Below are 24,510 nucleotides of genomic sequence, written 5' to 3'. Positions count from 1 at the left end.
ATGTTAAAACAAACACGATGGCAGTGTCCTGTAAATTCAGTGGCACTCACATTCTGCAGAGCAGCCCCATGGACCTTATATACTGAATCACAAGACTTTGCTGAGGAGCAGTGTATCAAAGGACTACTTTTCCCAGAAGTGCTGGCATGTGAGCGGGGGCAGATATATACCAAAGCCTGGGAGACTGGACAGGAAGTGAGATGGGAGAAAGCTGGAAAGCATAAGCCGAATGAGAGTTGTACTGACTGCTGGAGAACCAGACCAGGCCGCAGAGAGGGGAGAAGCAAGGACTTTTCCGCCTTGTTCAGCAAGACCATCTACTAGCAGGTGACCCGGAGAACAGTGGCTGGACGGAATGCTGCACGTGAAGCTGGAGAACCTGTGGGGGGGCCCCCATCCGCCAAGAGACACAACCAGGATGTGCTGAAAGCTACTGATTGGGGGTGAGTCCAATACACCGGTTAAGCAAGAGAACACTGACAGCCTCCTCATACCTGCTACTTTACCTGCACACAGTTGTGCACATTGCATTCAGTTAACATGTGTTGCGTCCTAGTTCCCATAGCCACTGTTGAACACATTTGCAGTACAGTCAGAGCTGACCTTCTGCAGGCCATACCACATCAGTGCTCCCTGAACCATTGGCCTATCCTCTTAAAGGAATTTCTATCACCATTGGCATTGGCCACCGCATCCCAGAATGGAGTTGCCCTTTTGCTAACAAGCCCATTTGCCAGTTTAACACTTTGCTTAAAAGCTGCTCTTTTCCCAGCGAATTAAAGGAGACAACACGTGTCACTAAAGGGAAAGGTCTTGTCCTTTCTTCTCTCCCTTTGTATCAATCCAATCAGGAACTATCCCCTAAATCCCTGCCTACTTGTGCACTAACTGGGCCCCAGCGAGCGTGCAAACAAGTCCTCACTGCACTTAAAGGGACATTGACTACCCTGGTCAAAGAGCTCTTGCCTCAGATTTAAACTGTCGTCAGACTGAGGGCCCAAAGTGAGCTAGTCCCATTATTGCTAGATCGTATTGCTCACTGGGGATGCCACCACCTCTGGTCGAAGGCATTGGGTTAATTTCTGAAAAGCAGGCCTGCTAACATTGATTAAACTGCTTTGTGTTACTTCTTTGCTTAGAGTTGCCAAGAGTAATTATTGCCATTCCAAGTATCAATACCAATTTGTATTGTTCAACCAAGTTCACATTGAAGTTTAATATAAACCTCATATCAGTTTACTCCAATCTGTGTGTTTACTTTCTGCTGTTTACTCTGGTTAAAGGAATCTTGTGGTGTCGGCAGGGGTTGAGCTTTCAGAGAGGGATCCGGAATGACAGGGAGCCCAAAAATAACTTGGTGACTCCTAAGGGGGTAGTGCTACATGTTCTGCTGTCCCTCTAAGGCTGTACTCAATGGATGGCTGTTCAGCTGTAAGGGGAGTCTCTATTAGCATTAACTGTAGGCAGTGGGGGGGGGGGGGTAAGCTCAGTAGTTCCACTCGCCACTCCCGGTATGCAACAGATCTGGTCCCATTATACTCGGCAATCAGTTGTCCTAGAAGGCTCAGTCGTCAGGATCAGGTCCTCGCAAGTAGTCTTTCAGCTCTAGTCCTCACTGATTTAGGCACACACAGCAACTGGTTCCCCCAGCTCTGCTCTCCAACAGCAAGAAACGCTCAAAAGCTGTCGGTGGGAGCGCAGACCCAGACAGCAACAGGTATGCATTTCCTGACTCAACACTGTACTTCCGATCGCTCTCAGAATGCCTGCAAAAAAGTTCTTCTTTGTTCGCAAAGAGTCCAACCCCAATAGCTTCCATTGTACAGCACCTCTTTAGGACTACATCTCGCAGTGTTCTGTGCCTGGCTGCATCACCTCCGGAAGGGGGGAATAAAAGCGCAATATGCATGCACACAGCGGGCGACACCCACCTACAAAACTTTATTTCTTACATTATTTATTTTTTTTTTAATTGATAGTTTTGAACATGCATTATCCATTCCAGACCCCTGCAAAGTATACCTGGGCTTTATTTTTCTATAACTGTTTAAGCACCTCCCAATGTTAGTGCAATCCAGCCTCATCCACCCCTCAGTATGGTGCACTATGTATGCTTCTATTATCTCTGTCCCATAGTTCAGCCTTTGCTCCCTCCATTGATGGGTACAATTTATTGAAATGGACTGCCAAAAAGGTACACAGATAAAAAAACTATTAGTAACCACCACTAATAGCGAAAGGCCATCTGCTATTTGTCTCAGCAATGGACAGCTTTTCTATCAAGGGTTTTTCACACATGTGCAGAAAAAGCAGAGCCTGGCTTTGGGACTTTTGGAAAATAAGCTGTGGCTCTCAGTATACCGTACCCAAACATCTTGGAGAATGGTGGAGACAGGTAAGTGTAAGAATTGGAGGTTTGCTGGAGGGAAGGGGGGCATTTGTAAGATAACTTTACTATAACTACTGTTTTTATTATTCTAGTATATTTGTAGTTCAGCCCATGACATTGTATTAGTTTATTAACACAACCAGTTACACAATCTTTATTGTAATAACTGCACCAGACTTAGAACATCTAATGCCAAGCTGCTAAGGGTTATAGTGAAATTTTGATAATTGTGTATCTGATTCTGTAGAGCACAAACATTAATAGCATTATAGAGTTCAGTGTTCACTGGGATTGGCTGTTTGGTACCCATATTGGATTGATGCGTTACATAGTGGTATTGTAGTAGTAAATGTGAATGCATAACTTGTTCTGTTTTAGGTGTTGTGATAACTAAGAATACACACCCTGTTATCAAGCAACAAAGAAAATTAGAACTGGAGATGAATAGAGATACATACAAGTGAGTGGTTAGCACATGCATCCTATCTCTGTATGGTGGGAGGGGGTTGTCCACTATAGGATGTTATTTGCATTGTTCATCAATAGCCCTGCCCATCCTTCAGCACAGAGAAGGTGGTTGACAGCCTTTGCTATGTTTCCCTATGAGATTCTGTAGAGGGGGTGTACCCATTGAAGTAACTAGCCTCGGCTGATGCACATGAAACTAATCATTCTTTCTTCTTCTCTGAAGCCTTCTAAAACATAGATCAAAGACCATTTCTCAGCTCCATGATGGGACAGGGATCTGATGTCACACACTGCAATGCACAGGCAAGAACTGAGTGTAATCTGAGACCTAAGTGGAGGGAAAGGACACCCCCTCTACACAGCCTCATAGGGAAACATGCACAGCTGAGGCTGTCAATGATCTATGTCTGGGGGGCAGGACTATCTCCAGAAATGTTGTGGTGTGGGGATAACCTGTCAGAATTGACTAATGCAGATAGCAGATGAAAGAGAGGGGACAGAAATCACATTTGGTGCTATGGATTGAGGCTAGAACACTCTAAAGAGGAGTATACTGTTCCATTGTTTAATTTATAGAAATTTACAACCATTTTTAAAATGCCTATAAACTTTTTTCAACCTTTTTGCTAAATTCTTGTGTACTGTATATGCACTCAAATCAGTCATGGCTGTAGAGCATTTCTCTTGCTCCACAATCCCATTTCTATGACTAAGCCCCAGAGGCGGGGCAAAATGTGTCAATGGACGTAGCTTAGGAAGCTGAGGCAACTTCTCGTTATTACACACTGAGCTGTTGGTGTGTGGACCTTCACAATGTAAAGTTTTAACTGGAACACGTTCCCATTAAAACATTTCAAATAGAAAAGTGATCTCATCTCTGGTCTCTCAATTTTCTTTAACAGATAATTACATATCTGCCAGTGCATTGTGAAAAGTGACTTTCAGTTAGTGCAAAGCTGCTATAAAGCTAATGAATTCTGTAGCAGCAATATTTTCATTAGACTAATGCCTGACATTTTGTTTTAGGATACATTATGGAAAAGTTGAAATTCCTATCGGGTTTTTATTTCTGCCTGTGACCCCACTGGACAGATTTCCCCTTTACTGTTTTTGTCTTTGACATCCATGAAACCAGAAAATAGGACAGTGGTAGCTATAAAACATTTGTCTGAAGATCCGACCTAACTCAACCCAATCTACTAAACTGTGTTTTTGTTTCTGTCCTCTTTGGAGAGATTTTGTCTTGCCAGTCCCAATGGGGAGACAGGCAATAATAAAAACCTGACAAAGGCTCCAACACTTCCACGTTCTATCCAAAACAAAATGGAAATTCTGTCTGGAGGTGGACTTTAAACCTGTCATTTTATAACCGCTGTGACTAAACACTGACTTGGTTCTAGTAGCTGGACCTTTAATAATATTCTATTCTGTAGGTGGAAAGTTTATGCAGAAGGTACCCCTCACTGCATTGATCTAGCCAATGATGATCCTCAGAATCTGCCTCCTAATGAACAGTTCTCCTTCCTGAAGCGCGCCAGTTTTACGTTTACATCATATTCCACGTATGTATCAAACATCTACTGATCTGCTAGAAACCCTAGACATTAAATATTAACATTGATGGGTAGTTGACTTTCCCAAAGCGCAGATAAAGCAAATACCATGGGTATGATAAGGCAATATAAGCTACAGTTTTTAGAAAACATGACAATATTGTTACCTAGTACCTTATTTTGTACAGTACATACTGCGGTCATGTGATCTTATTTAACTTGCTACACATTGCACTTTGAGATCAGTGGGTAAAGCAATCGGGAAACCTTTTGACGCATCCAGCAGATTTCACTGAAGGAAATTCCCTGTTTTCCCATGCCTGCACAGAGCCAACACTTTGCAGTCATATGGGGGCCTGTCTCTGCTAAATTCACTCCTGAATCGTGATTAACCACTTCCCAACCGCCCTATAGATGATATACTGCTACAGGGCGGCACAGCTGCGTAAAATCACATATGTACGTGATTTTGAATCTCCGGGTAGGGGGCGCAAGCGAAGCACAGAGATGCAAAGCAGTGTGATTACAATGAAGCACAGACAAGTAAAACAGCACAAGTTAACCCTCTGATCGCCCCTCATGCTAACCCCTTCCTGCCCAGTGCCCTTAGTACAGTGTCAGTGTTTTTTTTTTTTTTTTTTTTTTTTTTTTTTGCGCTGATCACTGTATTGGTTTCACTGGGGATGTCGGTGACAGTTCCTCCCAGTGTCAGAGCCTGCTGCAGTCCCGCTATAAGCCACGCCTTCTGGGTCATTAACCCCAATGATTGATCTTCCCACTCTATTGCTGGAATATTCCAGCAGCAGACAGCTGCAATCAGCCACCAGGTTTTGGGAAAACCTGAGCAGAACTGAAAAATTGCAGCTCAGCTGGCTTGAGCTGAGCCATAAAATGTAGCCAGCTCAGGACAGGGGTGCTACACATATAATAAAAATCAAATATCGTAACTCACCAGCATATTTATAAATATATATTCTTAATACATAGCAGACTTCAAATCTCCAAAACTGAAAGTTGGCCATGATCCTGATGGTTACTGTACAGTTCTGTCAAATAATTGTGACAAGGTTTAGCACAAAGCTGACTTCAGTCAGAATCAACCTTCAAGTTGATTGCATGACTACAGCTAAACAATGTTCAATATAAATGCATGGAGGGATTTAGAGTGGGTTTACACCAATTTTCTGGGGTTGCCTGCATATGTTATGCATGGTAGCAATTCATAGTGTTATGGCTCATTTTCCTGGCACCAATATGGTATCATACATGTGGTAGTATCCCTGCCTGCTTCCTCACACAGGACCAGTGTAAAGCTATAAAGAATTAATACCTACACGACAGCCCATTCCCTTTTTTTTCCTCATGGAACTCACAGCCAGTGTGAAGAGAAGAAACCCTTATCTGCCACCCTGGTGGTTTTCCATGCAGGTTCAGCCTCTTGTAGCACAGTCCCTGACCTCGGAATGCTAAAAGCTCTGATAAATGCAGGGAACCCCTTCTGTTCTTTTGGGGTGAAATGTTGGGTGTAGCCAGAGCTATGTTTGTCAAACGTGCTCTCATTGTTTGGAGCCTGCCTTTCAGAAGGGAGTGGATCCATAGAACTGTGATACATTTCCAAGACAAGCATGTTTTCTAGTTTTTTGGAATTTATCTGTGAATGTCCTCATGTCCAGTGTGCATTCTAGTGGCCATTGTGGAAGAAACGTTGGGTGTTTACATTCAAGGGAATGATGTATAAAGATTCACATGGAACATGGTTGTTATCTTTGGTCTGGGCAACTACTCTGCCGTTGGCCATCTTGGAGTTGGGCAAGACTACCTCTTTGCCCATTTCCAAGATGGCTTCAAGGCAGACAGAAGCTCTGCTACCCACTATTCGTAGTTGCAAAGGACTGCTGTGAGCCTGTGTGAAGTTTCCATAGCCAGGTTATTGTGAATAACTTAAGCTACAATCCAGTACTGTTACTACCAACATACATCCTCCCACAGCAGAGAGCAGGCCAACTTCAGTTGGCAAGGAGGAACAGAGAGGGTAAGCTGGTACTTTATGTTCAATCTTTGCCCCTGCTGACTATTTTCCTTTAAGGCAGCTAAGTTTACCAGTGGAGAAGAACAAAATGAGCCATGGATACTTTCTGGCTTTTGTGTGCATCAAAGAGAACTAATGTTCCCATCCTTTCAGCAATTTCTTTGCCTTGCTATTGGACCCATGCACTACAAATCTGGGGTCCTGTCCCTCATCCTCTCAGCACCTCATGTATAAGAATGCTGGACCAAGTACTAACCGTATTGCCTTCCTGAAACATTCTCATGGTAGAATCCTTACATGATCCCCTGTTGGGGAACAATTGCCGTGGGCTCTATTGAGCAACCTGGCATGGTTCTCCAGATATTCCATTAATTTGGATGGGTGAAGAACCTTCACAGATCACTGGAACCGACTCACCTTGGGAATATTTGAATGATCCTACTCACAGCTCAAGCAAGAGTGCTGTGCCTCATTGATAACTTTGCATTCAAGCTGTCTGGACCAGGAGGAATCTGGATCTCCACTTTTGTATGAAGCTAAGAACTGAGGGTAACCTCATGTAAGGCAATTTACCCTGGGCTTTTACAGGCCTTTATTCTTCAGGGGACAAGTTGACTCCTCAAACAGGACATCCTAGCATTCAGGTTCTATCCCATCCAGAAAAGATGCACTCTACTAAATCTATGAATGCTTCCTGAGCCTTTGGCTCAGACAACTGTTTTTCAGATTGGTAAGGCTGCCACCTAGGCGTCTATCCTCACTTTCCCTGTGCTCCACCTGGGGCTTGAGGTGATTGCAGCCAGATTAGTGCACTTGCTACAGGTGCATTTGGGTGCTGTCCATGGTGCTTTTTTTCATCTGCGCTGGCATTTTTGGAGCAGCCTTTCAGAGAATGCCCCTTGTGGAGGTGGTACACTCCAGGGGCCTGTCCTAGGGATTTGGATGTTGGAGCAGATGGGGAGGGTATCGCAGATGGTGCTCAATTGTTCTACCAGGTGGACATTTAGCCTCATCTGAGGCTAGCTTCTAGTATAAGAAACCTTGGGCATGCTCTTTGAGCTGCAAGCAGTTGACAGCTTTGCTGTGCCATTACATCAAGATCATATGGGCATTTGTTTGCCAATCCCATATTGGGTTTGCTTTTACCAACTTAAGGTGAAGTACTCGTTCAATACATCCAGATAAAAGAAAACTTGCAAACAGTCATTTAGCTAGCCATAACAGCTATACCTAGTTCTTTAGAAACCATCAATGGTATAAGGCTCCAGCACACAAGAGCCTTGTGGTTCCCAAGTTAATTCTAAGGGCCTGCTGTATGGCTGGGCTGCAGCCACCAGAAGTAAGTGCTGCACAAAGAACATTGGACCTGGAGAAAGTACAGAGAAGTGCAATCAAACTGATAAGAGGCATGGAGGAGCTCAGCTATGTGGAAAGATTAGAGGAGCTGAATTCTCTTGAGGAGATCATGGGGGGATTCATATAAATCAGTGGTTCATATAGTGAACTAGGTGGAGTTATTCACCTTGAGGTCATCAGAGGACAAGGGGGCACTCTTTACGTCTAGAGGAAAATAAATGTAATTTCCAAACATGGAAAGGTTTCTTCACAGTAAGATGTGGAATAGACTCCAAGAGCTGGTTCTGGCCAGCTCAGTGGATTGCTTTAAAGGTCTGGATTCTTTGATACATGGATATTCCATGGATCAACTTTGCCTATAAATGTTAGTAACCACTTATATTCTAACTGCCTCTCGGGGAATCTGGAAGGAATTTTTTCCCCTGCAGGAGCAAATTGGATGATACTTTTTCTAACTTTTTTTTTTGCCTTCCTCTGGATCAACTGTGGGTGTATCTATCTGGATTTTTTTTTTTTTTTTTTTTTTCAGCCAGACTAACTATGTAACTATGTTCCAGCAGCATCTGGACATCATGGACATGTTAAGCAGAGATGACAGCCAATAGGCATGACCGTCAATCAGGTCCTTTTGGCATGTTGTTTCAGCATACTGATAGACTTAGTAGTACTCACTAAAGCTGTCTTTGGCGGAAAGGTGGTAGCTTAATCACTTTCTCATAAGACAGGATTTGCTTAAGCTTCCCACCCTAGTAGCTAGTTATTGGTCTTTCACATGTATTCTGCCATGTTGGCGCCAGGAAAATAGAAATCTGTATCAAATACTTACCATAATTTTCCTTTGCTAAAGGAATGCTAAACCCACCCAGTTTGTTCTAGTGATGGGCAGAGAATGGACTGTTGTGTGGGCATTAACTTTTTAGCTTTGCACTTGTCCTGTGGGCAGAAGTAGGTGGGGCTAATAGCCAATCTATGGAAGCATACATGTGGTAAGAAAGGAAAATTATGGTAACATTTGATACAATTTTCAGTTTTCTTGTGTGGGTAGTATGAACTAGCCAATTTTTGCTTCAAAGACTGAAGTGAACACTGCTTTCTTATTTGCTAAACTAAGTCAACATTCACTTTGAAAAGTGAATCATAGTCCCTTTCACTTACAAAACAAGTATATGGACCAGAGGAAACTAAAATAAAGACAACCGTGTAGTAGAGGAAAAGCGGTATCTTCTGGAAAGACGGTGAGGCTGATTTACAAAAAACAAAATAAAAAAATTGCAAGAATATTTTGTGTGAATGTTGGGTAGGTGCAGCGTGCTGCAACTGCAGTAAACGCGCAAAGGCCTGGAGTGCAGTAACTGATTTATTGAACTTGCAACAGTACAACTGGCTGGTAAGTTTAACCAGCCTGGAACTTAGTCAATGCAGCAGAGAGTCAGCTGTAGTGGGTCCAAACTGAAGACATCCCAAGGGGGGTGGAATGCGACCTGGCAGGTCCAACCCAAAAGGGAGTTTGCAGAAGTGCAGACATAGGCCCTGAGCTTTCCCTACTCCCTGCAATCAGTGTTGACAGATCGGTATGCTCTCCCTACACTGATTCACAAATGCATGCCAAAACCCAGGGGCAGGGACTTAAAAAGACTCTGCAAGACCCAAGATGGCCACCAGTGTCACTTGAAGGCAGTGTAGCCAATCAAAATGCTGCTCAATGGAAGCATAGAGAAACCAATTTCCCTTAACTTCCCCTCCAGGTGCAGTACCGCTCCAAAACGAGCAACACCTCCAGTGGAGAAAACTACATGTATATGTGAGCAAACTTGTTCAAACATTAACTCACATGTGCAATTTTTTAATCCTTGAACTTGTTAAATTTATCATACACTGATTTTTAATGATAGCGGTGTGGTCCTAGTTTGCTGAATGTGTTAAATATCCAATTGTTAGGTTAAGCCACTGCTCTGCTAGGGAAATCCAGCCAATGTCCACTCTTATGGCATGTACACAACAGACCCATGACGTTGGCAGGTCCAGCATAAAGATCAAATCATGAAAAAAATTCCACGCAGTTTAAAAGTGTTTCACAGAACAAGTGCTTAAAGAAGAATTCCAGGTATGGACCAATGTCATTTTGTTAAAATATCCATACCTAGAATTTAATCGTAAGGCTGATTTCATGATTTCAAATTCCCAGCTTGCTAAATAACAAATATCCAATAAGGGAACTTCATTTGTCATTCCATCGTGCATCTTTAAAATTGCAGTAATTTCTAGGAATAGAACTATAAGAATATATGAGAAAAATAAACTACATTTTAAAATGTCATGAGACCGCAACACAACATCACATCTGAATAAGTGATCAATTTTATCCACTCCAGTGCCAACGTATGATTTCATGCATCACTAACACCACCCATACCAGTTGTAACCTACACATCACCAGCTGCATGATGACTGTAGGCTTTGGTGTTCCACCGCATCTGTGACTTGGTTTAAAGTGGCCATAACTTTAAGAACCACTGTCCTAGAACTTTTTTTTGCTGCAAGACAGGGTTAGATAAGACCGATACAACAGTTTACAAAATAAGTATTTTGGAGTGTAGTTGAGTCTGTAAATGTGGTTAAAATACAGTTTGGTGCTCCTCACTGAGGAATTTTAAGGTCATAACCAGCCAAACAATCTTTTTGCCCAAGGCAAGGGTTCCTCTTAATTTCCCTGGTGTACAAGCCTCAGAATGGCTGTTACATGCCATGGTTGGTTTATTGGCTGTAGTTTTGTGGTCTAGTAGTTCTGACCCTTCAGATAAAATTTGTAGGGAAAGGCTGGACATCATGTGGGATTGCCTAGGTACAGACTTCTGTGCACCAGCATTATCAACCATAATGAAGGTATTAATAATCATTGTCCTATTTCTTCTTCTCTTAGTGGCTTAGAAGCAAAGCTGAATGGATATGCCATCAACACTGATTCATGGCATATTCTGGAAGACATCAAACTAGTGTCTTCCCTGAGAAGATCACAATATTCAGGTGTGTATAATCTGCATCTCAAATTCCGTTATGCTATGTGAAAATGAATTCAATAACTCAAACAGTCTGTAAATGGTATCTATTTAACACCCTCCTAGTTTGCTACTGGGAGCTCTAGTTCCAATTGCTAGTTAGAGGCTGAGTAGCAGCCTGGGTGTGATGGCTGTCAAGGTCAAATTTGGGTCAGAGCGGAGAGGCTCTGCAGACCAGTTCTCTGGAATGTCCCCTTGCTCTAAGACTTTGGAGAAAGATCTAGAAGCAGTGGCTGGTCTGTGCTCTTGGAGGGTCCTGGCCAATTCCCAACAGGAGGCTTGGCAAGGGGCCAAGACAGCCTTTAAGAGTAATTGAGCCTGCTCAGCAGCAGGAAAGTTCGGGTGGAAGATGGAGAGGAAGTGAGACTGGAGAGCAGGAGCCTGGGAAGGGGGCCCAGATGGGAGAAGCTCACTTCCAGACAGGGAGCATGGAAGGAGAAAAGCTTGGAACATAACAGGACCCTGAGAGAACCATGTGTAGCAGGGAAGGCGCAGCCCAGCTAGAAGACCTAGTGGCAGTCAGGAGATGGATTAAGCGAGTAGTCCTGCACCCCCTGGGCATGAAAAGGGAAGGAGCACTCTGGTGGGAAACCAGAATAACTACCCGGGACTGTCTTACTTTAACGTGGCAGGCACTGGATCTCCTGCTCAGGCATTTCCCTCAGATAGCTGGTTGAGAGGAGGATTCATCTGGGCTCTGGGATGGTACAACTGGAGATGCTGGCTAGCTCTCAAAGAGTATTTAGCTGTAAAAACTTGTACATAGTTCCAGGAAGTTGTCCTTGGCCCCACAGTTTTTTGGGTTTGGCATTTGCCAAGAGAAAGGTACTTGCCTGACTGCATTGTGCCACGTTTGGTAGAGGGGGTTATGGTGTGGGGTTGTTTTTCAGGGGTTGGGCTTGGTTCCAGTGAAGGGAACTCTTAACCACTTCCAGACCGGACACTTTTACCCCCTTCCTGACCAGGGCAATTTTCAGCTTTTAGCGCTATCACACTTTGAATGACAATTGCGCGGTCATGCAACACTGTACCCAAATGAATTTTTTACCATTTTTTTGAGATAGATAAAGCTTTATTTTGGTGGTGTTTATTCACCACTGGGATTTGTATTTTTTTTCTATGTAAATGAAATGTCCAAAAAATTTGAAAAAAGTGTGTTTTTTTTTTTTATAAAATTTTGCAAATAAATATTTTATCATAAATCTTAGCCAAAATTTATTCCGTTATCTTTTTAGTAAAAAAAAAAATCCAAATTAGTTTATAAGCAAATAATAATTTTTAAACCTTTTTTACATTTTTATTTTATTTTTTATTTTAATTTTTTTTTTTACATACTGTCACCCTAGTAGTACAGTGTCACCATGGTGACACTGTACTACTTGTGAGGGGTGATGAAGATTTTTTTTTTTTTACACTGATTGCTTTTACACCCATATAGGATATAAAAGTAATCATTTCTTTCTCTGTGTGCATTCTTGCACTCATTGAAAAGAACTGAGTGAGCTGTGATTGGTCATAGCTTGTCACATGGTACAAGGCTTTTGTGAATAGCCTTGTACCATGTGACCTCTGTGATCATTCACAGATTTCACACATAGTAAACAATTATGTCAGAAGTGACATCTTGCTTACTACTTTGCATGTGATCACTGATTGGCCAATCAGTGATCACATGATCGGGACCTCGTACAGAGGTCCCGTCCGACGATCGGTGTTTCACTGTGTCCGGAGGACACAGCGGGCACCGGATCGCGGTGCTGCGCGCTCCCAGGGAGCGCGCACAAGCAGGGTGCGGGGAGGCAGTTTATAGACGGCCACCCGACCCTGCAGTGCCACCGTCCGGCCGTTCATATACAACGGCCGGTGGGAAGTGGTTAAGGCATCAGCATACCAAGACATAACTGCAAAGGGTAGGCCAACTCAATACTGAACCCTATGGACTAAGACTGGGATACCATTAAAGTTCGTGTGTGTGTGTCCCAATACTGTTGGCAATATAGTGTATTCATCTTCACCTTTTGAGCCCCCTAAAAACCCTGTTTAGCTGACAGGAGCAAAGCAAATCTAAGCCCTCTCCACTCTATCCAAAACTAACCTGAAAATAAATTTGCCTTTAGTTACACTTTAAGCCACTTGTACACTTGACTACTCTCTGTAGCTGCTACTTTTAAAAAAGGAAATCTTAGTGGTTGTACAGGCTGAAGGTTTTTTACATTAATACATTCTCTGCATTAAAGTAAGACCTGTGTGCAGAACTGCCCTTCCTCCCAGCCACCTTTGCACTTACCTTTACTCAGTCTTGATCTTGAGCTGTGCCCAAGAGCAGCGTCTCTCTCCTCTTTCCTCACAGGACATTAGGGCAGTAGCTAGAGCCATTTGCTCCCACTGCTATAATTCACAGCCAGTAAGTAGAGAGTGTGGGGTGGGGAAGTGCTATGCTGTGTTTAAATGGGGACAAAAAACGCACATCAGGAGTGAGCCTGAACAAGTGCCCCCATAGGTGACTTGCTATGGGGGCACTGGACAGGGGGAGGAGGCAGGAGCACTGGCAGGGGACCTGAAAAGAGGAATCAGGGCTGCTTTGTACAAAGCCTTTGCACAGAGCAGGTAAGTATGACATGTTTGTTATTAAAAAAAAAATTAGGTTTACAATCGCATTAAAGGAAAGCTATAGTCACAACATGCACTTTGATTTTATAATATCAGGATTGTAATACAAACAGTTAAATTGGAGGGAGGAAAGCCAAAGTGGATAGTGTGACAGGGAACCTGTGAGACAAACTGCGCTCACTCCCAGGAAAATATCACCTGTCATTTAAATAGCTGTGATGAGCCCAATAAGGCTCTCCACCAGCTAAGCACTTTTCAGAGCCTGATTAGGATTGTGTGAGTGATAAAAAAACCATAAAATCCTAAAAATGAGGCTGAGAAATGAATTCAGGAGTTCAACATACATCTAACTCTAAAAATATACAAACAGTGAAAAAGCAATATGGCTATAATCAGGCTTTTTTTTCTAAGACTAGGTGCAGAAACTTTCCCCTTTTGAGTCACTTCTGCCCCCCCCCCCCAACCTCCAAGCACCAAAAGACTTGGTTCCACCCCTTACCCACCTCCAAGCAACGAAAGACTGCCATGCAAAAATAGATTCACTCCAGTGACAATAGATCCCCCAGCAGCCAGCATCAATAGACCCTCCAACACCCCCTGCCATTACATACATTCAGTCCTGGAGGTGCCGGAACTGTGTTCCACAGCAGTCATACTGAAAAAAGTACTGGATATAATGTCTAAAAGTGGGTAGCCTAGATTAAAAAAACAATCCAAAAGTTGCAATAACTAAGAGGGTGCTGCTGCTGAGCTGCGTGGGCTGACGCTGCAAACCTGTGTAAAATGAGAGAGAGAACGCACACCCCATAGTGTAGCATGTATAAGGGAGTTCAATGGACAAAATAATTTTGGTCTGCACTCCAATCTCTTAACAGTTAAATTGGACAATCCAATATAAGCTTACGTGAAAAATCCTTTCATATTGTGAGTGGTGCCTATCAGCTGGCAATCTTTCCAGAACTTCCAGGATTCCCTGCATGCTTTGCAGCTTCTCTAATGTTAAAATAGAAATTCTAAGGACTACAAATCCCATGGTACCTTGCTGCCTGCAAGCAGTGATTCCTGTTTTGATTCGTCCTCATGAAACTCCTCCCATCAGCACCTCTGTAGTTCAGAAGGCAGGCTCTGTGAAATGTGTGACACATGCTTACTCACAGGGCATAGGGAATGTGTCATAGAATTCAAGGAAGTAAATGTGTGGGAGCATATACTTCACAAAGTAAGTTTACAAACTTCAAGATCCTTCAGCTTAACCACTTAACCTCCAGAGGAGGTCTCGCTCTCCCCCCCCCGTCTCGCGCTCTCTCCTCCCCCGTCTCGCGCTCTCTCCTCCCCCGTCTCGCGCTCTCTCCTCCCCCGTCTCGCGCTCTCTCCTCCCCCGTCTCGCGCTCTCTCCTCCCCCGTCTCGCGCTCTCTCCTCCCCCGTCTCGCGCTCTCTCCTCCCCCGTCTCGCGCTCTCTCCTCCCCGTCTCGCGCTCTCTCCTCCCCCGTCTCGCGCTCTCTCCTCCCCCGTCTCGCGCTCTCTCCTCCCCCGTCTCGCGCTCTCTCCTCCCCCGTCTCGCGCTCTCTCCTCCCCCGTCTCGCGCTCTCTCCTCCCCCGTCTCGCGCTCTCTCCTCCCCCGTCTCGCGCTCTCTCCTCCCCCGTCTCGCGCTCTCTCCTCCCCCGTCTCGCGCTCTCTCCTCCCCCGTCTCGCGCTCTCTCCTCCCCCGTCTCGCGCTCTCTCCTCCCCCGTCTCGCGCTCTCTCCTCCCCCGTCTCGCGCTCTCTCCTCCCCCGTCTCGCGCTCTCTCCTCCCCCGTCTCGCGCTCTCTCCTCCCCCGTCTCGCGCTCTCTCCTCCCCCGTCTCGCGCTCTCTCCTCCCCCGTCTCGCGCTCTCTCCTCCCCCGTCTCGCGCTCTCTCCTCCCCCGTCTCGCGCTCTCTCCTCCCCCGTCTCGCGCTCTCTCCTCCCCCGTCTCGCGCTCTCTCCTCCCCCGTCTCGCGCTCTCTCCTCCCCCGTCTCGCGCTCTCTCCTCCCCCGTCTCGCGCTCTCTCCTCCCCCGTCTCGCGCTCTCTCCTCATTGTACACAGATCTGACCCAACAAGGTGTCCTGCATTTACCGTATATTTCGCTCCATAAGACACACTTGGGGGGGAAATGTCTGTGCGTTTTATGGAGCGGCCAGGCCAGTATTCCCACCGCTGTTGTATGTCCGCAGTCTCTGGTCATCTCCTGTACCGTGTCCACATTTGTTCATAGTTTTTTTTTTTTTGTTAAACTATAGTCCGGCCCACCAACGGTTTGAGGGACAGTGAACTGGCCCCCTGTTTAAAAAGTTTGAGGACCCCTGCTTTAGCAGTATTTCTGCTCTAGGGCGGCGGGAAAATGGTTAATAGAGGTATGCAAGAAATAACTGGAATTCAATGTAGAAATGAATATCTGATTTTACATTTTGACCATAGATATGCCTTAATTTTTACAATTCTTATATTTCAGATATAGTGAGTAAGATATGGAAGGAGGATTCTTTCTTCGGAAGCCAATATCTAAATGGGATTAACCCCACACTGATAAAGAAATGTGCTAAAGTTCCAGGGAACTTCCCAGTTACTGACCACATGGTGGCTCCATTCTTGGGAGCTTGCACAAACCTAGAGAGAGAACTCCAGGTGAAGTTATCTGGTGTGGAGCTCTGGATGTAATTATAAAATAAACTGGTATTAAATTGTATGTATAGCCAACATTTTTTTATTTGGATACAGTAAAGTTTTGAGACCCTTTGTTTGGCCATCTGTGTCCCTTTGGGGAGATTTCCATTCACTTCCTGTCTCAGACACAAAATGAAGTGAGGAGAAACCTGAATCTTCAGAAGTTCTAATCGATATGTATTCTATCCAAAAGAAAATGTTTTAACTTTACATACGCTTTAACCTCCCTAGCAGTCTGATTATGTCCATATTTCTGTGCTCAAAGCGGTGCCTTTTTTTTTTTTTTTTTTTTATTGTAGGCCTGTAATTTTTAGGAATAACTCACTGAAATCTGTGCGAACGAGTCTAGTAAACATCCCGGGTATGTTACAATGTGAAACCCAAAATCATAAATTATAATTTAATAAATATAATTTTAATTCAATAATATAATCAAACCAAAAACACTGAAACTTGAAATATAGCGCCAAGTTTCCACATCACTGAGCAAAGTTGCAAAATCGTTTTCAGTGTCTGACTAATTTCCCCATGAATCATTATCGCTCAATTCTGCAAGTGATTCTGATTTACTATCGCTGTTCTCTATCTGGTCTAAAACCGATTTTGACCTAAAGGGATGCTTTTTGGACGCCATGGACATTTCTGTTCCAGGCAGAAAGCACAGTAAAAATGCAGGCAGGACACAGGACAAAGCACTAGGGACAAAATGTATGTGAAATGGTTTGATACAATGTTTTACTGTGTGATTTTAGTGTCACTTTTTGTCACTTTAAAATTTCCTGCCGTTCCGTCCCCCGTACGTCCCGATGTTGCAGGGGACGGAACCCAGAAGATAGATGCCGACATTGCTGGGGACACTGCAGGAGGGACATCGCAGGAGCGCAGGACAAGGTAAGTGAACAGATCCCGGAGCAGCGCCGCATGATAAGCCTGAGTATAGCTTGGGGTTACCGCTTGTGGTACTGAAAGTTTACCCCGAGCTACACTCGGGAATACCGCCAGGGAGGTTACAGCAGGGCTACATTGCATCTGACCATTACAAACCAAAAACAAATTCATTTTCAATATTCAAAGCAAACTTACCCATCCATCCATGTGTCCATGCTTTATTTTGCTGAACAATCACTTGGAAAACACCCCCTAACATTTCTGGCAATGACCATCTTGAGTAAGGGCAGATTCATGTAGCATTTACTTCCTGGAATCTATCTGCCCTTAGCTCAGGCATGGAGGCAGGAGAGTGTGCTTAGCTAAGAAAACCCCCTCCATCCCTCCTGAAGGATCCTGGGATGTATGACATAATTTGCATAGGTCTGGAAACCAGGAAGTAACTGAAGAAATGTAAAAGGTTTAAAAGAAGTAAATGATATAATTTCCTATTTGATGCTAGCAGCATAAGGGTTAAGTCAATGGTGATTGAGAGTAACGTTCCCCTTTAAATTAGCTCAGTGGTTTGATCCTACGTAACAAAATAATTTGCTTTTGTGCATGACTAGACTAAATTAAATCTTCATTGCAGATTTCATATTTGTTACCTTTCAGAATGGTCACATTTTCCTGGCAGATTATGAAGCTCTCCAGGGTGTTCCTGCTAATACCATCAATGGAAAACAACAATACATAGCAGCTCCAATGTGTCTACTGTGGAAGAATCCTCAGGATAAGCTTGTCCCAATTGCCATCCAGGTATTTTCACTTTAGTTATTTATATCCATAACTGCATTTCTGCAATATTAAATTTGTACATAATTAAACTTTAAAATTGTAACTTGAAAAAAGATCTATAGCTTTAAGCCTTGTACCCATCACTAGAATATTGTTAGGAAAAAACGCATTTGTAGTGATATCCGATAATCTGATCATTAGTACACAGCTTTCAAAAGCCAATCAGAACAGTTCATGTGAAAACATCAGAAGGGACAAACATGAAAATTTTTCTCATAATATAACTAATTTTTTTTTTTTCCTGTAATTAGTATAGTACAGTTGTGTTCAAAATGGCAGTCAGAAATCGCTAACCTGATCACTGTTTTTGGTAGAAATGATATTTCCACATGGCAAATTTACTAGCAGGTGTAGTAGAGTAATAGAAATCCAACAGACCTAACAGTCATGACATGCATGCTGCTGATTCTGTGTAATTGAATCACTAATTGAAAGGGGCTTGTTCAAAATAATAGCAGTGTGGAGTTCTATTAGTGAGGTCATTCATTCTTTGAAAAACAGGTGGCAATTATTGCCCTTATTTAAGGAAGGCAGCAAATGTTGTACAAATGTTGTGGTTACAGTGCATTTCTCTCAAATTCTGAGGAAAATGGGTCTGTCTAGACGTTCTTCAGAAGAACAGCGTACCTGGATTAAAAAGTTGATTGGAGAGGGGAAAATGTAACAAGAAGTGCAGAAAATGATAGGCTGCTCAGCTAAAATGATCGCATATGCTTTAACCTCTTGCCGACCGCGCATAGCCGAATGACGGCTTCACCGCGGCCGTCCAGTTCTGGGTGGACGTCATATGACGTCCTCCCAGAACGCGCTCTCCTGCGCGCCCCAGGGGGCGCGCACCCGGCGATCTCCGTGATAGCTATGTCCTACGGACACAGCTGATCACGTGATGTGGTAAAAGGCCAATCACAGCGGCCTTTTACCACGTGATCAGCGGTGCCCAATGACACGCTGATCACAGGGAAATGCAAGTGCCGGTTCTCGGCTGCACTTTCCTCACGCTGTCAGATCGTGAGGAAAGTACTGCCAAGAACCGGCAGTTGTCAGAGCGGGGATCGGCACCGATCATCAGGATCAGGGCAATGATGATCAGTGCCCAGCAGTGACACCCGCAAGTTCCGCCCAGCAGTGCGCCCACTAGCTCTGCCCACCTGTGCCACTCTGCAGTGCACCCACCTGTGCCACTCTGCAGTGCACCCACCTGTGCCACTCTGCAGTGCACCCACCTGTGCCACTCTGCAGTGCACCCACCTGTGCCAACCAGTGCCACCAGTCAGTGCCCAGGGGTTGTGCCAGTCAGTGCTGCATATCAGTGCCCTTTAGTGCTGCCTCATCAACGCACATCAGTGAAGGAGAAAAAATACCTGTTTGAAAAAAAATTTGAAACTTTATAAAAGACTTTTTTTTATTTATAGCGCAAAAAGTAAAGCGCCCAGTGGCGATTAAATACCACCAAAAAGCTCTATTTGCGAGAAAAAAATGATCAAAATTTCATATGGGTACAATGTTGCATGACCGCGCAATTGTCAATCAAAGTGCGGCAGCGCTGAAAGCTGAAAATTGGCCTGGTAAGGAAGGGGGTATAAGTGCCTGGTAGGCAAGTGGTTAAAATGGCAGCCAAAATCTGAAAGATGTGGAATAAACCAAAAAACTACCATTCGAATGGATAGAATAGCCAAAATGGCAAGGACTCGGCCAACAATCAGCTCCAGGAAGATCAAAGAAGGTGTAAAGTTACCTGTGAGTACTGTTACAATTAGAAGACTCCTATGTGAAGCCAAGCTGTCTGCAAGAAGCCCCCACAAAGTCCCACTGTTGAAAAAAAGACGTGCTGAAGAGGTTACAATTTGCCAAAGAGCACATTGACTGGCCTAAAGAGAAATGGTGCAACATTTTGTGGACTGATGAAAGTAAGATTGTTCTTTTTGGATCTAGTGGCCGGAGACAGTTTGTCAGATGACCCCCAAACACTGAATTCAAGCCACAGTACACTGTGAAGACAGTGAAGCATGGTTGCGCAAGCATCATGATATGGGGATGTTTCTCATACTACGGTGTTGGGCCTATTTATTGCATACCAGGGATCATGGATCAGTTTGAATACATCAGAATACTTGAAGAGGCCATGCTGAAGAGGAAATGCCCTTGAAATGGGTGTTCCAACAAGACAACGAACCCAAACACACCAGTAAACGTGCAACATCTTGGTTCCAGACCAACAAGATTGACGTTATGGAGTGGCCAGCCCAATCCCTGGATCTTCATCCAATAGAAAACTTGTGGGGTGACCTCAAAAATGCAGTTTCTGAGGCAAAACCAAGAAAGAGAAGAACTGTGGAATGTAGTCCAATCATCCTGGGCTGGAATACCTGTTCACAGGTGCCAGAAGTTGGTTGAGAACTGCTATACATCTGTGTTGCATGGAGTCACCGTGCTTATACAACTAAATATTAAGTGATTCAAAGGAAAGCAAAATTTTCAAACATTTTTAAGTTTATATAGTGAATGTTTGAGTTTGTACAGAAGAATACAAACGCTGCTATTTTTTTTGAACAGTCTAATATTCACTTTTCTTCAATTTTTTTTTTTTTTTTTTTTTTTTTTTTTAGAGTAACACAAATATTTTTCTTCATATTGATTTGGAATAGAATGTGTAGTGTTCCCAATGCATTTGTGTGTATGGAAATAAAAGCTATTAGAAGGATTTTGAGCTTTATTCACTTTTTTCAACACACTGCTATTTTGAACACCACTGTATTTGTACGAAAACAATGAAGTGACCAAGACCCTGCATGCTCGGAAACTATAAATTAAATTACAATAGATTATGCATTGAAAGAAGTATGGTGGTGTAAATAGTGGAAATGAGTCTTTATCTACTCAGTCTGGTCTACTAGCTTAAAGATCACTAGAAGAAAAGATTATTAAACACCCCAGGAGATTCTGTGCACATAGCATTTGTCCCCATCTAAATCTGTGCAGGGGTTGCTGAGCTGTGTTGTCAGATGGCCTGGTCACCCACCTAGTTATCTGATGCCACTGAGGAACGGAGAGGGAGTTCTGAGTGACAGCTCAGGATTAGAGGGATATGACAGGCAGTGCACACAGAGCTTGCACAGCCCCTACCCCTGCTTCTCCCAAACTGCCACAACATCTGTGCTGTCTTGTCTCCTCAACTCTCCTCTATTTTACACAGAATTCCAAGCTGCAAAATGCTATAAAGGGGAATAGAGGGTAGAAACTGTCAGCTTGTGTTTGTGAATGATTGCAGTTGGACAAAAGAGGTCCCATTCACAAAAACACAAGCTGAAAATACCGAACAATAGCTATTATACTAGGCAATATTGGACTAGTGTGGTAGCCAGTGTATGCTGTTGTCAGCTGGTGTCTTCTCGAGCTGCAATCATTCACAGCACAAGCTGACAGTTTCCAGTCTGTCTGTAAACTGAATAGCAAGTTGCAGCTTTGGACACTTTAAAATGAGGAGAGATGAGGAAACAGCAGCTGCAGAATGGAGGGAGGGGGGGTCACGGCTCAGTGCAGGCTGTAAACCCCCCCATGGGAAAGCTAATATCTTTCAGCTTTTTGAGAGGTGGAGTTACAGCCCACAATGACAGAAAATAGATCTTCTTTACATAGGGAAACATTGTGAGGTCTCAGAGGAAATGTCTTTCATTGCGTTGATGATGCATGTCTGAATTGGAGAAACTATTTTGTGGGAGTTGAAATTGTTCCCTGAGTCTCTGAAATGATTTGAGTGGAATCAGTATTCAGGTGATGGAGATGCATAATATGTTGGGTTCTGGTAAATAGTGCTTTTCTCATGGGTGAAAGCATTAAAGCTTTCATATTTAGATCCAATATAAAAGAAGCCTACAACCTAAATAAAAGAAACAGGATCAAGTGGTCAGAACTGTTTGACAAGAAGCCTACTTCTAGGGCCTCCAGTAACCATGTATTTTACATACAGGGTAACAGTACTGATTGGTTAGTTATGCCAATTAACACTAGAAGACCCCCACCAGTTGTTGTAGCCAGGGGCGGACTGACCATTTGGAAACTCTGGCACTGCCGAGGGCCTGGGGTCAGTAGGGGGGCCCCATGAGATGCCCCTGGTACCCTTTTTCATAAGCTTTTTTGAGTTTGGGCAAGGACCCGGTGCCCCATGAGTTGTCAGTCCGCCCCTGGTTGTAGCTGAGAAGCTACAAAGTAACTCCATTGATGTGGGATGGCTAGACAACCCTCATCGTTCAGAAGCTGCTGGGTTGTTCGCCTAATCCTGGAGTGGCCCTTCCTATAAATGAGATCTGTTATTGGGGCACTTGGCAGTGAGGAGGGGCCAGAAGCCACCATCAGGGGACCTGAGAAGAGTATTTGGGCTACTCTGTGAAAAACCGTTGCACATAAGTATGAAATGTTTGTTATTTAAAAACAAAGAGCCACTAATACCACTAATATCACTTTAATATACTGAGCACAGTCGGGTAGGGGTTGTCAATGGATCATTGGGTAGCAGGGTGGATTTATCCCCACTATTTATTTCAGAGAACCCAAATGTGTAAGTGATCTAAAGGAGGCTAGTGGGTATCACCCAGGAATAAAATCGGGTAATCTGCATATAAGGCTCTTCATCACATTTGTTATTTCTGAAGAGCACCCTGAGTCTGCCCCCTCTAGTATGGCACACTTATATGCACCCCACTCCTTACAACTGGTTAGTGAGGCACTTCTCGCATAAGCCCATAGAAATGTGCAGGAAGCTGGATAGGCACGCGAGAGCTGGTGAAACTGTAGTCTCATGAACAGTTAAGCAAAGAACACAATTACTTAAATTGTCCTTTATGAACAGGCCATTTTTATACACGAAGTGGAGTTTTTTTCTAATTTTTTTTTTTTTTTTTTTTTTCTGGGGGTAGGATTTTTTAAAAAATGTATAACCTAGTGTAAGGAGCTGGGGTTTGAGTTTCATCCTCACCTCACTGTTTCGGTCAGAGGCACCAGCAGGATGTTAGACTTTTTGGAAATACATGGGTATCCCAGGTACTACTAAAATCTTATACGGCCATTTTGTTATTTCTAAGATAAGGCTGAAGGAGAGTTTAGCTTTTTGTCACTTGTCATGTTGCTACCATTTTTCTGCCACCTGAATAACTCCTCTCCTGATGTTGTGCTGGGCTAGGGTCCCCCTTTCCCTACACTGTTTTGTAGATTCTTTTCCAGCCTGCTCTGTTCCAGACTCACTAAATTGTTTAGTTCCAGGCTCCTCTTATAATCAGACTGATGTGTTCCAAGGTCCCCCTTGCCCAAGCAGCTCTGTTATAGACTGTTTACCAAGGCTGATCTGTTCTAGGTTCCTCCTTTCTTCCCTTCCTTTTTCTTCAGCTGTCCTTGCTGAGTAAAACACGTTTTCAGAGTTTGTCATGCCTGACCCATTATAAAAATCTATCAATGTAATTAGAGATGAGCGAATTATTCAAAAATTCGATTCGGCGAATTCGCAGAATATATTCGAGTCGAATATATTCGCTGCGAATTTAACTTATAAAAAGGGTGTTTCTAGGCTTCAGAGAGCCTTTATATTAGTGCAGAACACTACCTTTAATTTAAATGCCCTTGGAGTCTGCTGGGGAAGAGAAATAATACTGTCGGTCAGTATGACATGCAGATGAGTGCCGTCAATCTTAATCACCGCACACTTCACTCATTTGGGCAGTCACGGGGCCAAAACCAGAGTGTGGAGCCACAGTGTGGCGGTGGAGGAGGCAGCAATGGGAGGCCATACAGCACCCTATAACAAAATGGAACCCACCTGAAAGTGGCACATGGCAGAGTGTGGCGATGGAGAAAGCAGCAATGGGAGGCTGTACAGGGACCCATGACACACTGTGGACCTGGCAGCAGCATGAGGAGGCGGTACAGGGGCCCATGACAGATTACGGGCCTGGCAGCAGCATGAGGAGTCGGTACGGGGGCCCATGGTAGATTACGGGCCTGGCAGCAGCAATGGGAGGCCATACAGCACCCTGACAAAATGGAACCCACCAGCAGTGTGAGGAGACCTGAAAGTGGCACATGGCAGAGTGTGACGATGGAGACAGCAGCAATGGGAGGCCGTACAGGGACCCATGACACACTCTGGACCTGGCAGCAGCATGAGGAGGCGGTACAGGGGCCCATGGCAGAGTGGCGAAGCGTAAGCAGCTTAAATTGAAGGCCATACAGAGGCCTATGTTAAAAATAACATGTTTGGGGCATGATTCATGGCAGATTTAGTCAGTTGTGTCAGGAACTGGTGGTTTGAAATCCAGACTAATCCACGCCTGATTCATTTTCACAAACGTGAGTCTCTCCACACTTTGGGTGGACAGTCGTGTCCTCCGGAGTTACAATACCTCCTGCCGCACTAAACACGCGCTCCGATGCCACGCTACTGGCCGGGCATGACAGCCTTTCAAGGGCAGATTCAGCTAGTTGGGGCCAAAGGTCAAGTTTCGTTGCCCAGTAGTCAAGGGGATTGTCTACCTCGGTTGGCAGGGTGCTGTCCAAGTAGGCCCGAGCCTGTTTGAGGTCCTGCTCCAGGTCCACCTGATGCTGCTGCTGTGGCTGGTTAGTAGTTTCCTCACTGCGCTGGTGAAGAAAGC

At 44.2% G+C, this 24,510-nt stretch overlaps 1 protein-coding gene across 1 annotated transcript in view; it reads left to right on the top strand.

Annotated features, from left to right (window-relative positions):
* LOC149450863 (hydroperoxide isomerase ALOXE3-like) overlaps nt 1–24,510 on the top strand; it is a 61,219-nt gene that overhangs the window by 7,995 nt on the left and 28,714 nt on the right. Inside the window, exons 3-7 of the mRNA XM_089691362.1 lie at nt 2,768–2,849; nt 4,291–4,419; nt 10,716–10,819; nt 15,936–16,108; nt 17,690–17,833. Coding sequence (XP_089547488.1) covers nt 2,768–2,849; nt 4,291–4,419; nt 10,716–10,819; nt 15,936–16,108; nt 17,690–17,833 — 632 coding nt within the window. The remainder of the gene's footprint in view (nt 1–2,767; nt 2,850–4,290; nt 4,420–10,715; nt 10,820–15,935; nt 16,109–17,689; nt 17,834–24,510) is intronic.

The sequence above is a fragment of the Staurois parvus genome, unplaced genomic scaffold (assembly GCF_062004578.1).
Source record: "Staurois parvus isolate SC_StPar_1 unplaced genomic scaffold, SC_StPar_1.0 ptg000562l, whole genome shotgun sequence".
NCBI classification, from domain to species: domain Eukaryota; kingdom Metazoa; phylum Chordata; class Amphibia; order Anura; family Ranidae; genus Staurois; species Staurois parvus.
This window is presented reverse-complemented; position numbering and strand designations above follow the sequence as displayed.